This window comes from Ambystoma mexicanum, chromosome 3q, assembly GCF_040938575.1.
Source record: "Ambystoma mexicanum isolate Mex_15411 chromosome 3q, UKY_AmexF1_1, whole genome shotgun sequence".
Lineage (NCBI taxonomy): Eukaryota > Metazoa > Chordata > Amphibia > Caudata > Ambystomatidae > Ambystoma > Ambystoma mexicanum.
In genome coordinates this window covers 1,269,295,562-1,269,309,688 of record NC_090926.1, presented here as the reverse complement: position 1 = coordinate 1,269,309,688, position 14,127 = coordinate 1,269,295,562, and the positions used below count along the sequence as shown (strand labels likewise).

Sequence of the window (14,127 nt, the reverse complement as noted above, 5' to 3'; positions counted from 1 at the left end):
AAGTCTCAGGCTCAGATGTTGCATATTCGGGAGGCGCTGATGCTACAGTCAAGTAGTTGGGAGAATTGTTTTGTGTACAAGGCAGACATTCTGGTGATCCCCCTGAAGCATAAGAAGGGCAAGATGGACGTTCATCAGTAAATGGTTGGGATTCAGGAGGAATCTCTGGAGCAGAAGAATATGCAGCAGGATCTGACAGTGTAGACAGGTACACCTCCGATATTGGCAGCGAGGCTGAGCAGGATACAGGTCTCTCATGAACTGAAGCCAAACTAGCAGTAGGCTCTGGGACCGAAGACATGCACTTAGAATGTACTACCGGAGGCTCCATGGCTGAAGGATAATCTGCTGGATGAGTCACTGTAGCCGAAGACAGACATGCCAGAGGAAATTCTGAGGCTGAGGGCATGCAAGCTGGAGCCATCTTGTTAGCTGAAGACAAACTTGTCAAGGTCTTTGGCTCTGACTGCGTACATGGTGAAGGCTCTTGGGTGACTGGCAGACATAGCACTTTTTTATTGATCGAAGATACGTGTGCCAACGATGACTGCAGAGCTGTGGACAGGATTATTGAAGAGTCAATGGTAGTAGGAGGACAGTCTGAAGTCCCAGAAGTCGACAGACACACTTGTGGTTCAGGAATGGAAAGCCCCTTTAAGGCAGTTGACCCCTTGGCACCAGTAACCAAAGTCTGAGCTGTACCCCTGCCGTCCCTCTCCTTAGTGGATGACACAGAGTCTCTTCCTTTGTAGAAGTCAAAATCAACCAGAGGAATCACCATAGTAAAGTCTCTGTTAATCAGGATTTCGTCAATTGACCATTCCTCTGTCTTAGCTTCTGAAAGTGGCTGATTAACAATCAACAGTTCAGGGATCGCCTGCCGGGTTTTTGGTTCAGTAATCTGTGGAATGAGTCCATCAAAACATGAATTCTGCACTGTCTTTGACTGCTCGTAGTGACCGAAATTGGCAAAAGGAAGAGCGAACACAGAGGTAGCATCGTTTTCCACATCAGCTTGAATGTCTACTTCAGTCTCAGCAGCTAGATCAAGGGCAGAACCTAAGCCTACAGTTGTGACTGATTCTGTGTATGCCACCATTGTGGATTGTGTTTGGAAATCAGAAGCATGTATGTGTTCAAGCTCAGAGTTATGACAAACTGCTACACAGGAAGCCTTAGGTAAAGGAGTGGCTTGTGAATCTTCAGCTAACAGCAATTCCTGACAAACGGTAGGACAGTTGTCAGAACCTGTGCCCTGAATAAGCGCTGTGCTTGAAAAAAGACTTTCACTCCCAATAGATCTTACATATTGACAAGTATCATGATTTACAAAAGTCTCCGCACTCAGGGACTGAACAGTATTCACTTCATCAACGGATAAAGTTGGAGGTGTATTCAGAAAAGACTGTAACATCTTATTCTCCTCTTTTAAGGAAATGTATTCTTGTTTTAACTCCTCAAATTCTGCTTTTAGCATGTCCCGCATTAACTGTACATCCCTATCAGTAGGCACAGGGGAAGGCATGGTGGCATCAGGGCTGGATCCTGCCCTAGCCATCTGGAAGTGCACTGATTGTATATTGTCATCTACTGCTTGCAGGTCTTGTGATCTATACTCTCTCTTACCGACGTGGTCTGTGTTTCTTTTAAGCAGACTATTGGCATCAGACCCCTTGGCATTAGAGACCACAGTAAGAACCTGTGCAGAGGAGTAAGCTGTAGACTGAGGGCAGAAAACAGAAGATATGCAAGGAACCCCTCCATTCTTCATGCTTGAATCATGAAACTGTTCAATCTGAGGTAAAGCACAACCGGAGTCATGGGGTTCCATAACAGAGGTACTTGTGTGTATAAATTCTAGCAGTGTGTTGTTTTCCACTGCTAAGGCTTGTGCGGACATAGACTCTGGATCAGAATTAAAGACAGAGCTAGGATCAGGCAATGTAGGATGGGCCACCCAGTGGGAAAAATACTTTGCACGTAAATACCCATTCGTGTCAAGGAGTTCATTTAAGTCAGGAGCAGAGATTCGATTTTCACGGGTAATTGTAAGGGAAGCTTTCTGTATAAAGTTGTTAGAGGCCTTGCTGCCTTTCCTTCGTAATCTGGCCATGTTCAAACGGGAACAACGGCTGGTCATTCTGTCAGGAAAGGAAGAAGGCGATGGATATGGCAGGGGAAATGTGCACAAAATACACAGTAAACAACCTTGAATCTAACAACGTGCATTCAATACCCAAGACTCGTGTATACCACTATATGAAAAAGGAATGTAGGGTAAGCACTTAGAACCTCTTTATGACTGAAAGGAAAGTCGGCAAACTCCTTACCCACTATGCTATTACAGATACTGACAGCGCTAAGCCCACGTAGAGGGCAAGCAGGGACAGAATCTGTAAGCTGACACTCTAGACGGTACTGAATAAAGAATTTGGAAACAGTACTCACAAGGACCGGAATGACCACATGAATGCCAGTACTCACGAAGACCAGAAAGACCACTTGGATGTCCGTATTCACGAGGACCGGAAAGACCACTCAAAAGTCAGTACTAACCCACAACCCTGTAAATCAAACAAGAACCCAGAAGGCAGTAAAGGCAAAGAGTGAGGATAACTAAATACCTAAACCCAAGTCAAGAGGCAAGAAGGAATAGTACAGTGTGGAAAACAAAAGATAATCACACAGGAGCTAGTTACAACAGCTTCCCACACCTAATAATAACATAGGAAATAAATGCAAAAGTGTAAAGGAAAACATGGCATGGATCCCAATAGAAGGTAAGGATCAGGAGCAGTGAAAACGATATCAAAAGGGAAACCTTCCCACCCATCCAAGGTGAAAAGGCAGGAAACTAAACCTGTAAAGGAAAGATTAATGCATCAAGTCTTTCAGTAGCAAAGGACAATTTCTAGGAAACAGTGAACACAGGCAATTGGGCTGCAGCAAAAGGAAAGCTCAGAGAAAGGCTGCCTGCAGACAGAGAAAGGGAGAAAGGGATTTCCAGAAGGCAGAAATCAACTAAGCATACAAATACGAATTCCAGGACAAGGAACAAGAAACACTAACTAGAAATTGGGCACAAAAACTAGGAACCAGGAACAAGGGACCAGTCACGACAGGAACGCTGCAACAATGACCAGCGCTGGACTGAAGCAAACTGAGGCTTTTTAAAGCTGCTTAACAAGCACACCACTCAGGTGTGCCCCCTGCTGCACCTGCAGCCACAGGTGTTGCCTATCCTCCACCCAACCTTGTCCTGCAAGGGAGGAGGTGAAGCAGTGAGCCAGGCATTCTGGGAAGCATAGTCATTAGATTAAAGTAGCATGCTGGCTGCCAAAAACCTGGAATGGATCCGGAAGGGAAGTAACTTGGAAAATAGGGTTTTAGTGCTCCTAATTCATCACAGTACTGTAGAGTAAGGTTCGGAGGAAATGTCCAGTAAGGAATAAACCCCAAACTATGCCCCCAAGTGGCGGGAACGGGAGCGAAGGGAGCGAGCCGTGACACGCGTCCTTGCACCTGCATCAAGCCAACGCGGATGGCATGCTGGCAACCGTTAACCAGAGGCTCTGGCGGGAAATTGCAGATTTCCTCCCAGAGCTTCTGGCGCAGAGCCAATCACGATTCAAGGCGGGATTGGCAGAGGCCAAGATTGTGGCGCAGGACATCATGCAGTCTTCCGTGGCCCACATTGACACCTTTGGCCGTGCCATCTGTATTTCCACGCACATGAGAAGAACGGCCTGGCTCCGTGCTATGAAATACAACCCAGATGTTCAGGAACGCATACTAGATCTTCTGTTTGAAGGGGGTGACCTCTTCCACTCCACAATGGACGAGGAGCTGGATAAAAAGATAAAGAGCTCTCAAACGGCCAAGTCTTTATCCATCCTTACAAAAACCAAGCAAAAACCGTACACCCAGACACAGCAGCGCTCTGAGAATGGGTGTATGTACGGAGGGTCTGCGGCTTCCAAGAGTGGAGGTCCAGGCAGCCGGACCGTTCGCCGTTCCTTCATCGGTGCAAACAACAAGTCCCCCTCCTCCGCAACAGCCTCAGAGGGAAAGAAGGCATGACACACCCCTTCAGGCCACGTGTCACCAGTGCGGGGAAGGCTTGCTCTGCACGCACATTTAAGGTGCCAGAATTTTGCGGACCCCTGGTTCATCTCTATAGTCTCCACTGGGTACCGCCTCCCTATCCCAGCCTCTCCTCCCTCCTCCCCTCCACTCCCACTGGTTGGGACAGCAACTCTTTTTGCGGAGATCCGGTCACTCGTCGAGAGCAAGGCAGTGGAGGAAGTCCCAGCCTCCCATCAAGGCTTGGGCTTTTACTCCAAGATTTTCGCCATTCAGAAGAAGAACCAGGGAGCCTGAGAGTTGTGCTGGACCTTTCCACCCTCAGCCTCTCCCTACCTCTACAAAAATTCAAGATGGTTACACCATTTTTTGATAGCGGAGACATTATGCAGGAGGATGCGTACCTATACGTCCCGATCTGGCAGCCGCATCATTCCTTTCTACGATTCAGGATCATGGGCTGTCATTTCCAATACAAATTGCTTCCTTTCGGCCTCAGCTCAGCCCCCAGGGTCTTCATCAGGCTGATGAACTCTGTGGCAGCCCTCCTCAGGTCGCAGGGCCCCCACATCTACCTGTACCTCGACGACTGGCTCGTCAGGGCTACATCTCCGGAAGTTCCCACGCTCTTATGAACACATTGCACGAGTTGGGTTTTTCACTCAACCTCAAGAAATCACAGCTGTAGCCCGCGCAGTGACTGACCTTCTTGGGCCTCATTTGGGACATGTGCTCCGAGAAAGTTTTTCCCTCGGAGGACAAGATCAGAGCCATCAAGAAGGCCACGGCGCACTTCCTCAGCAGAGAAGTGACCTCGGCTTGGTGGTACCAACACCTATTGGGTCTCATGGCAGCAGTCCTCTTGGCCGTCCCCCACATGAGACTCAGGATGAGGAGGATACAGCTGCACTTTGCAGCATCCTGGAACCAGGAACAGGGCCATCAGTCAGAGATGATCAATGTTTCTCCGTCTCTTCACCCGGACCTCACATGGTGTTCCAGGGACTGCAACCTACGGACGGGCAAGCCTTTCCGGCAACCTACACCACAGGTCACCATCACCACGGATTCCTCTCTCGAGTGTTGGGGGGGGGGCACCCTGGACAACCACTCCATCCATGGCACCTGGACCCGGCAGAGGCAGGAGTACCACATCAATTGGCTGGAATTGAGGGCCTTCTGGCTGGCGCTCAGTGCCTTCCTTTTGTTTATCGAGGGCAAGGTCATTCTCAATCAGATGGACAACTCAATCAGCATGTTCTACGTCAACAAGCAGGGAGGTACCATATCCCCCCCACTGTGCAGGCTGGCAGTCAGGATGTGGGAGTGGGCCCTGGAGAACAACATCTACCTCAGGGCGGTCCACCTGCCGGGGGAATCCAACCTGGAGGCAGACAGGCTCAGAAGACTGGGAGTGGACAACTAAGAGTGGCAGTTGAACGACCTAGTGCTGCAGGATATCTTTCGCGAATGGGGTCACCCTCAGGTGGACCTCTTTCCCTCCCAGGGCAACATGAAGTGCCAACTGTTCGCCTCCTGGCAGGGTCAGGGCCTGGGCTCCCTGGGCGATGCCTTTCAGATTAGATGGGACGGAATGACAGCATACGCCTTTCCGCCCACTCCCCTGATTCACAGGGTGATATGCAAGATCAAGGAGTCTCGCATCCTCAGCATCATCCGATTAGCTCCATGGTGGACAGCTAGGCCATGGTTTTCGGAGCTGCTCAGTCTGTCGGAGAGGCCTCCCATTCGCCTGCCGACGGGCCCAGCACATCTTCTGGCACAGCAGGGGGCAGGGTCATCCACCCTGCACCAGAGAAATTAGCCCTCACAGCATTGTTCCTGAACAGGTCACACTAGGATATCTCAGCCTCTCTCAGGCTAATCTAGAGATCATACAGGGTGCCAGGAGCAAATCTACCAGGGCCCAGTATAAAAGCTAGTGGACCAGGTTCTGCCACTGGGCAGTCTTTAAGGGCTCTGACCCTCTGACATGTTTCCTGGACGACATGCTCTCCTTTTCGGTGCATCTCGCCCATTCAGGTGTGCAGGTGGACACTTCCTGCACCTACCTGGCAGCCATTGGGGCATACAGAAACTCAGAGGAGGAGAGTTCTTCCTCTTCCAACCCAATTGTCAAGAGACATTTGACAGGTCACACCAGGTTCTACCCGACCATCAAGAGGCTGCACCCCGCGTGGGACCTCAACATAGTCTTGGGTGCCCTGGCGCACAAACTATTCGAACCAATAGCATCCACAGACATCAGACTGGTCAACAATAAGACAGCCTTGTTAGTCGGCCTCACTTCGGCTTGCAGAATCAGCGAAATCCAGGCGCTGGTTGCCTCGGAGCCATACACTACGTTTCACAAGGACAAGGTAGTCCTACGGACGCACCCAGCATTCCTACCTAAGTTGCCATCCGCATTCCATCTGAACAAAGAAATTGAGTTTCCCACATTTTTTGCTGAGCCCAAAGACGAGGCACAGAAAGTTCTTCACTGCCTTGATGTCAGGGTGCCCTGAAATTCTACCTGGACAGGACCAAGAGCTTCTGCAAGTCGGACGCTCTTTTTGTCACCTTCGGAGGATTAAAACCGGGGTATTAGGCCTCCATAGCCCGTTGGATGGTCTCGGCCATCAAAGAAGCCTACGAGGGACAGCACAAGCCACTGCTGGCCAACATGCACGCCCACACGGTCATAGCCAAGGCACCGGCCATCGCTTTCCAGTGGCATGTCCCCTGGCAAGTCATGAGCAGGCCACCCCTTCTGCTTTCTGCAAGCACTACTGTTTGGATGCCGGCTCTAGAGCAGAGGTGGCTTTTGGATAGGCTGTTCTTAGAAACCTATTTGCTTAAGGAGGGTCTCCTCTACACCCTGGGGCTACACTCAGTTGTAATCGCCCATGCAATATTGAGGAAAGGGGATGGGACGTAAGAGTAATTATAAGTTACTTATCGTAGTGACTAACATACTCTTAATCCTTAGTCCCCTTTCCTCCATACTTCCCACCAACCTCCCCCCTAATAAAACTGGTGTAATTAGGCAATGTTAAATCTATTGTCGACGCGTCTATGGGGACTGAGGTATGGTGCCAAAGGGCGGAGTCAGGGCAGCGCATGCACCCCCGCACGCCTCTAAATTTAAAGGGGAAGAATGTTTTTTCTGGTGAAGAAAGTTCCGTCTCCCGTCCCTCACGAGGGACACCCATGCAGTATGGAGGAAAGGGGACTAAGGACTAAGAGTATGTTAGTCACTACGGTGAGTAACTTATAATTTTTATATGCCCATGATCCAGCACCAAACGCTCTCCCTAATGGTCTTTTGAGGACACTTCTGATCTCATTTGCCAGTTGTCTCTTTATGTTCCACAGGTCTTTGGGAACATTAATATTGATGAGGATGATGAAGAAACTGCAATAACCGAGCACAACAACTTCCGCACCTTTTTCCAGGCCTTAATGCTACTGTTCAGGTAATGTGTTCCTCCCTACTAGGATGGGCTGCTTAATTGACCTAAGGTCTCTAGCGCACTGTTTGCCTTTCTGCATTCCATAGTCTTTGTCTCTGACCTCCGTTTCTCTGTATGCTAGGTGAGTTGTTTCAGTTACCTGTGATCCATGCCATTACCCTACTTTATAGAACAAATGTAATAGTTACAACAAAGATGTTTCAGAATTGCTGTCAACTGGACAGACAATACATTATTCTAAACCACACATGGCAAAGAAAAATAGAAAATTGCATCCACCTTCAAAAGAGAACAGCTCTCTAGACGTGGAGTATTAGATCAGTGAGATCTTGGATTGATTATTTTGGAACTTCTCCAAATTAGTTTCTAGTGCTTTGTCCATGATGTTATGCGAGGCAAGGTTTTAGCAGCACGGATGTGCATGTATGTGTAGAACAGCAAGACCATATATTGTGGGATAGCTATAGAGTAATTTTTTTTAAAAGAACAGTTGGTAACACGCACGTCCACACCTCTCCATGCTAACACTGCTGCTACACTTTTTCCAATGCAGGAGTGCCACAGGAGAAGGGTGGCATGACATCATGCTGTCGTGCCTCGGTGGAAAGGCATGCGACCCTCGATCTGGAATCCGCGAATCAGAATGTGGAAATGAGTTTGCTTATTTTTATTTTGTATCCTTCATCTTTCTCTGTTCCTTCCTGGTGAGTTTGCTTACTTATTGCTTAACATGACAGAAATCATTTTGGGCATGGTATGAAAGATGGGTATGAGGAACTATGTATGAAGGATTGGGTGATGTGTAGCTCACCATTAACACGCATTCAGTGCATAAGCTGCCAGTGGCTGTGAATTCATGAGGATGTGGACTAAAGCACCCATACTGTGGCGCTCAGGTAAGATGTCCATGATATTTAAAGAGTAGGACAGAAAAAAGCAGCATATCCGGAGCACAACCGTCCAGGAAATCAAGAACGCAACACAATCATCAAGGTTATCCAGAGTACAGGACACATTTCCAGGACAACAGGAGCTCTTCACAAACATCCAGGATATTCACAGTACAGGGCACACATGCAGAATATACAAAGCATAGGCCAAGTAAAGAAGACATGGTATCAAACAGCAAGACAGACACAAGTGATCACAGTTCAAGGGTGTTTATTGAACTTCAATTAGGTTCGATAAACGCCTATCTAATCCTAAATCTAAAGATGGGAGCAAGCTACGACCATCAAATAATAATTACACAGTCCTAGTGGAGTCTGTCAAAATAAAAGGGCCTTTACTAGTAAACCTATTGCCAAGCCTTACTTCTAAATATAATTAGTGTGGGAAACAATGTTATGCAAAAGAAAAGTGTCCAAGAAATGAAATGTCAGGATAGTCAAGCAATTGGATTCCCTTGCCCACGTTTTCAGCACGATACAAGGCGGCACACTCGAGCTTAGCACACTCTCTGGTCTCTCTAGCACGAGGATGCAGTTCAAAACCTCAACATCACGGCCCTCTGTGACAAAGTCTCTTTGCCATTCAAAGTCTCTTATTTCAGAGGGCCTCATGCAACACGACAATCGTCAAACTTCCTTTCTTCTTAGGATTTCACATATACAACTTTTTGGGTGATTTTCGGTTCACCCCGGGTTCCCCTCCGACAGGCGCAGACCCACCTTAACACAAAACCCTTCCTGGGTGTTTTACTGTTCACCCCAAGTTCCCCTCCACCGCGCTCAGACCCACTTTAACACAAATCTTTCAATTGATCTCCCTCCGCTTGGCTTGGACCAACTTTATATACTTTTCCAAGCTTTCTTTACTTCAAAAATCGAAGACTTTCGACTGTGTGCAGGATTTTGCTCAACCCGTCGCAGGACCACGTTGATGCACAATTACTCGTTCTCTTGTTGTTATAACCTTTTTCCCACTTTCACTTTTGTCACTTCTCAGTTCGATACCTTACAGAGATCTTCGTTTGAGCACACACGTGGTGCCGAACCACTCTGTCAAAAGTAAAGTTCAATCACTCATCAGCAGTTCAACTTTACTTGCCTCTTTTATCATACACGTTTAAGCAATGTTCGTTCCAGCACTCGCCATACAATGTTGCTGCTTGCAACCTTAGCTTAAACACAGACCGGTCTTGTATCGTTCTCACCAACTCACTGACTGCGTTGATCTCACTGACGCTGCTTTGTTCTTGGAGCCAAGGTTGGTACCACGGCAGCTCGTGCTTCTTCCCGCCTTGATTATTGATACGGGAGGGCCCTGGGTATCTCCCACACACAATGCAGGATTCTTTAGCCTGGTTTCCTGATCTTATGCTTTCTATTCTTGAGGTTTCTGGAAAGTAATGGTTCCTTGTTGAAAAGGTCATGGGAACTTCCATCCTTGCTATCCCTTCTGTTTTGCCTTCTTTTGTCTCTCGTTCCGCTGCCGTCTCGAAAATGCTGTTTCCTTGTGTGTTTTGCCTCACTTTGAGTGTGCTCTCGTGCTCCACCTTTTATCCGTATGGGGAAGCTTAATGGAAGTCAGGTGTGTGTGATGTTCATTAATTGCCTGAACTCGCCTGACCATTGTATTGGGACACATCAGGTATACAGCTCAGGTGTGGGTCTGTATTCTCTCATAGCGGGCTGTCCGTTTGAAAGCTTTCGTGTTGTAAAAGGGAACGGGGTGGAGTTCCTAAATATCCTTCCTGGTAGGATGGGATAAAGGTGTTACAGGGACAGGGATACCGCGTCTCACCATCCGGTGTCCCACTCCTACTCCCCAAAGACCCCTCAGCCAGGTGATCCTCCCGCACTGGTCCACCCTCAGGAACTGGATCCAAAAGCTATGGCCGTGTCCTGGCCACCTGGATGACAGATCTCTGGGCAATAGTGGGTGAGACACCTTCTGGATTCTCAAACATCCCTGTCAGACGTAGTACAGGACAGGGGTTCAGGAAAATCAATAGCACGGGAAACATATCAAGGATACCAAAAGCATCGAATATAGGGTCCAGGTTATCCAGATCAAACAACCAGGAATTCTCTCCAGAGCACACAATGAACTTCTAGGAGACCCAGAGCATAGGACATATGTCTAAGATTTCAAGAGCCCAGCATAAGTATGCCGGATTTCCATAGTTAACTTCATACTTCTAAGATATCCAGAGCGCAGCACAAGCATCAAGAACACAACACAAACATCTACATCATCCGGAGGGCAGATCGCAGATCCAGGATATGCAAAGCACAGACCAAGCATCCAGGTTATCCAAAGTTCAGGACACAGGCTCAGTATAGTAAACTCATAGGATGCGTGGCATGGTTATCTAGAATACAGGACACATATCCAGGATACCAAAAGCGCAGCACAAACATCCAGGATATCCAAAACATTAGGCACAAAAGCACATAACACAAGTATACACAACATAGGACACAAAATAGCGCAAACATCCATGATATCCAGAAAACTGCACAAACATTCAAGACACAGATTCAGGATATCAAGAGCTCAGCACTGACATCCATGGTATCCAGATCAAAGGGCACAAGCACAGGACAACCAAAGCACAGGACACAAGCACAGGTTATCCAGAGCACAGTACACACTTCTGAGAAATCCAGATCATAGCACAAACATCTTGGAAATAGGGAACAGAAGTCCAGGATTTCACAGGCAGAGGTCAATATCCAGCTATCCTGAGCACGTGAACTACATCCATGATATCCATTACACAAAGCAAAAGTACTGGGTATCCACAGAACATGAGAGACACACCCTGGATACCCAGTGTGTTGAGGCTGTCATGACAAAAGTCCTGGTTATCCAAGCACAGCACATGCATCCAGGCTATCCAGAATACATGAAATAGAGCCACAATGCCCAACACACATAACTCAAGTTAGCACAGGATAGACCTTGGATTGCCTATGCATTGACAACCTCATGACAGACATATGGGATATTTAAAGAGTAGGGCAGCTGAGCTGTATATACAGAGCATATGATATAGGTCTAGGATATCCACAGTACAGAACACAAGTCAATGATATCCAGAGTGCAGGAGTGACATCCTGGATAGCCAGTACAAAGACCAGGCCATATAATGTCCAGAACACCAGTCCAGGCTATCCAGAGCACATTACAAACATCCATGATGTACCTAGCTCAGGACTTAAGTCCTGGATATCAGCAGCTTAGTGCCACTCCAGGATTTTCAGAGGACAGGTGAGACACCCTGGACAGTCTGTGTACAGACCAGCTCTTTGTGTTACAAAATAAAGGCTTGGAGTCTAGGATACTCCACACTGCAAGACACACGTCTACTTTATCCTGAGCACAGTACATATGCCAAAGATATCCAGAGCATTGGACAAATATAGGCTATGTAGATAACAGCAAAGACGTTAATTATATCTTCAGCACACCACACACATCCTGGATATCGAGAGACAGGTCTCAAGTCCAGGATAGCACATGCAGACAGGGGTTCAATCCAACATAGCATACACCCAAGATAAACAGAGAACAATAAACATATTGAGCTATCCATAATACTGGGCACAAATTCAAGGTACACGATTTGTATGGAAAAAGCATAGCACAAGGTGAAAGCCGAGATGCACAGAGAACACAAGTCTAGTATATCCAGAGTAGAGGGGAAACATCCTGGCTATCCAGAGCACTTGACCCATGTCCACAGTACATAGAACTGAAGCCACATATTCAGATAATTTGGAGCACAGTGCATACATCTAGGATAGCCACTTAACCTGAATGCTGTGATCTTTTCTTTTGCTGGCCTATCTTTTAACTGGTGTGATCTTGTTTGATGCTGACCTAGAGTTTAGATGGAGTGTTCTTATCTGAGTCTGGCCTAGAGTTTAAAGGTGTGATCTTGCTTGATGCAAATCTAGAGTTTAGATAGTGTTAGCTTGCCTGATTCTGGCCTAGAATTTCAATGCTTTGACTTTGTAATATGGCGTCCTAGTGTTTGGAAAGTGTGATTTTGTCTAGCCTAGAGTTTAGTTGGTGTGATCTTGTTCTTGTCTGAGTCCGGCCTAGAATTTAGGTTGTGTGATTTTGTCTAATGCTGACCTAGAGTTTGAATGTTGTGATCTTGTCTGATGCTGGCTTATAATTTAGATGGTTCGATCTTGTCTTGAACTGGCCTACAGTTTAAATGGTATAATCTTGTCTTCTGACCGGCCTAGAGTTCAGATGATGTGAACTTGTCTTATGTTAGCCTATAGTTTAGAGCATGTGATCTTTTCTGATTCTGCCCTAGAATTTTAATGCTGTGATCTTGCCTGTTACTGGCTCCTTTTGACATTGTATCAATGGAATTGACAAGCGAAGTTCCATCCTGTGCCTCAAATAGGAATTATCCCTTGTATGTCGAAGTCTTAACATGTACCACCTTTTCTTTGTCCTGGCTCTGCCCTTCTCACTTGGTCTCTCTGTCCCTGTGCTGTCTCACATTCCTCTTGTCTCTTGGTGGCTTTTCCTCTAAATTGCCATTCCTCTAAACCCCTCTTCCTGCTCCTCTCTTTCTTCCCTCTCTTTACCACACCCTGCCTAATGTTCCTTCTTCAGATGCTGAACCTCTTTGTGGCTGTCATCATGGATAACTTTGAGTACCTGACTCGTGATTCGTCCATCCTGGGGCCACACCACCTGGATGAGTATGTGCGAGTCTGGGCAGAGTACGACCCTGCAGCCTGGTAAGAATGATGCAATTCTTTGAACAAATGTTTCTTTCGTACCCATATGGAACGGAGATTTTTCAGTGATGCCATTAACATGTGCAATCCCTAATTGTTCCCCTTTACAGAATGCTACAGGTCACAGCTTCACAAACATACATACAGCCTCATCACGAGTTGGGCGGTAACTCTTAAAATGCGGTGGTAACACTATTACCGCCGCATTTAAGGGTCCGCCCAATCACGAGTCTGGCAGCATTTACCCCCTGCTCTACTGGCGCCATTCCCCATTGGGTACAATGGACCCAGTGGGGAATGGGGAATTACAGTTACCGCTGAACCCTTGATCCAGCGTTAATAGCACAGACCAGTTGGCGGTAATGCTATTAGCACAGGCGGTAACCCGGTGGTAATACCGCCGGTTTACTGCCCAACTCGTGATGAGGCCCAAAATCTTTTCATTTGCCAGTATAAGGCACCTGCATGTAATAATTGATTCCAAAGTGAAAAAGTGCCCACATCTTATATTTCTAATGCACTAGTGTCCTTCCAAGAATTCTGCATCTCAGATATATTCCTGCAGCAGCAGCAAACTTCAGATGTGGTCCCCCAGTGAAGAACGCTGCAGAATATGCCTTAACTGATATCTTGGATAAGGGACCATGGAAAAAAACGGCCCATCATTTCATGCATTCTTAACCCCTTGTAAGAGTATTATTTATGGTTTATGGTGAAAGTCCTGTTAGGCACCAATAGTACGAATTGACCTTATCAGGAAATACAAACCAACGTCCACAGAACCCTGATTTCTTGTCAGGGCTTCCTAGAGTTTGGGTGTTCGGGCAGCCACCTCAGGATCAAGTCTGCTGTCT

General features: G+C 47.1%; 1 protein-coding gene across 18 annotated transcripts in view; it reads left to right on the top strand.

Annotated features, from left to right (window-relative positions):
* Window positions 1–14,127, top strand: part of CACNA1A (calcium voltage-gated channel subunit alpha1 A) — a 2,932,691-nt gene that overhangs the window by 2,322,701 nt on the left and 595,863 nt on the right. For all 18 annotated transcript variants that reach the window (XM_069604327.1, XM_069604317.1, XM_069604315.1 and 15 more), the window contains 3 exons: window positions 7,462–7,562; window positions 8,113–8,263; window positions 13,146–13,273. In XM_069604327.1, coding sequence (XP_069460428.1) covers window positions 7,462–7,562; window positions 8,113–8,263; window positions 13,146–13,273 — 380 coding nt within the window. The remainder of the gene's footprint in view (window positions 1–7,461; window positions 7,563–8,112; window positions 8,264–13,145; window positions 13,274–14,127) is intronic.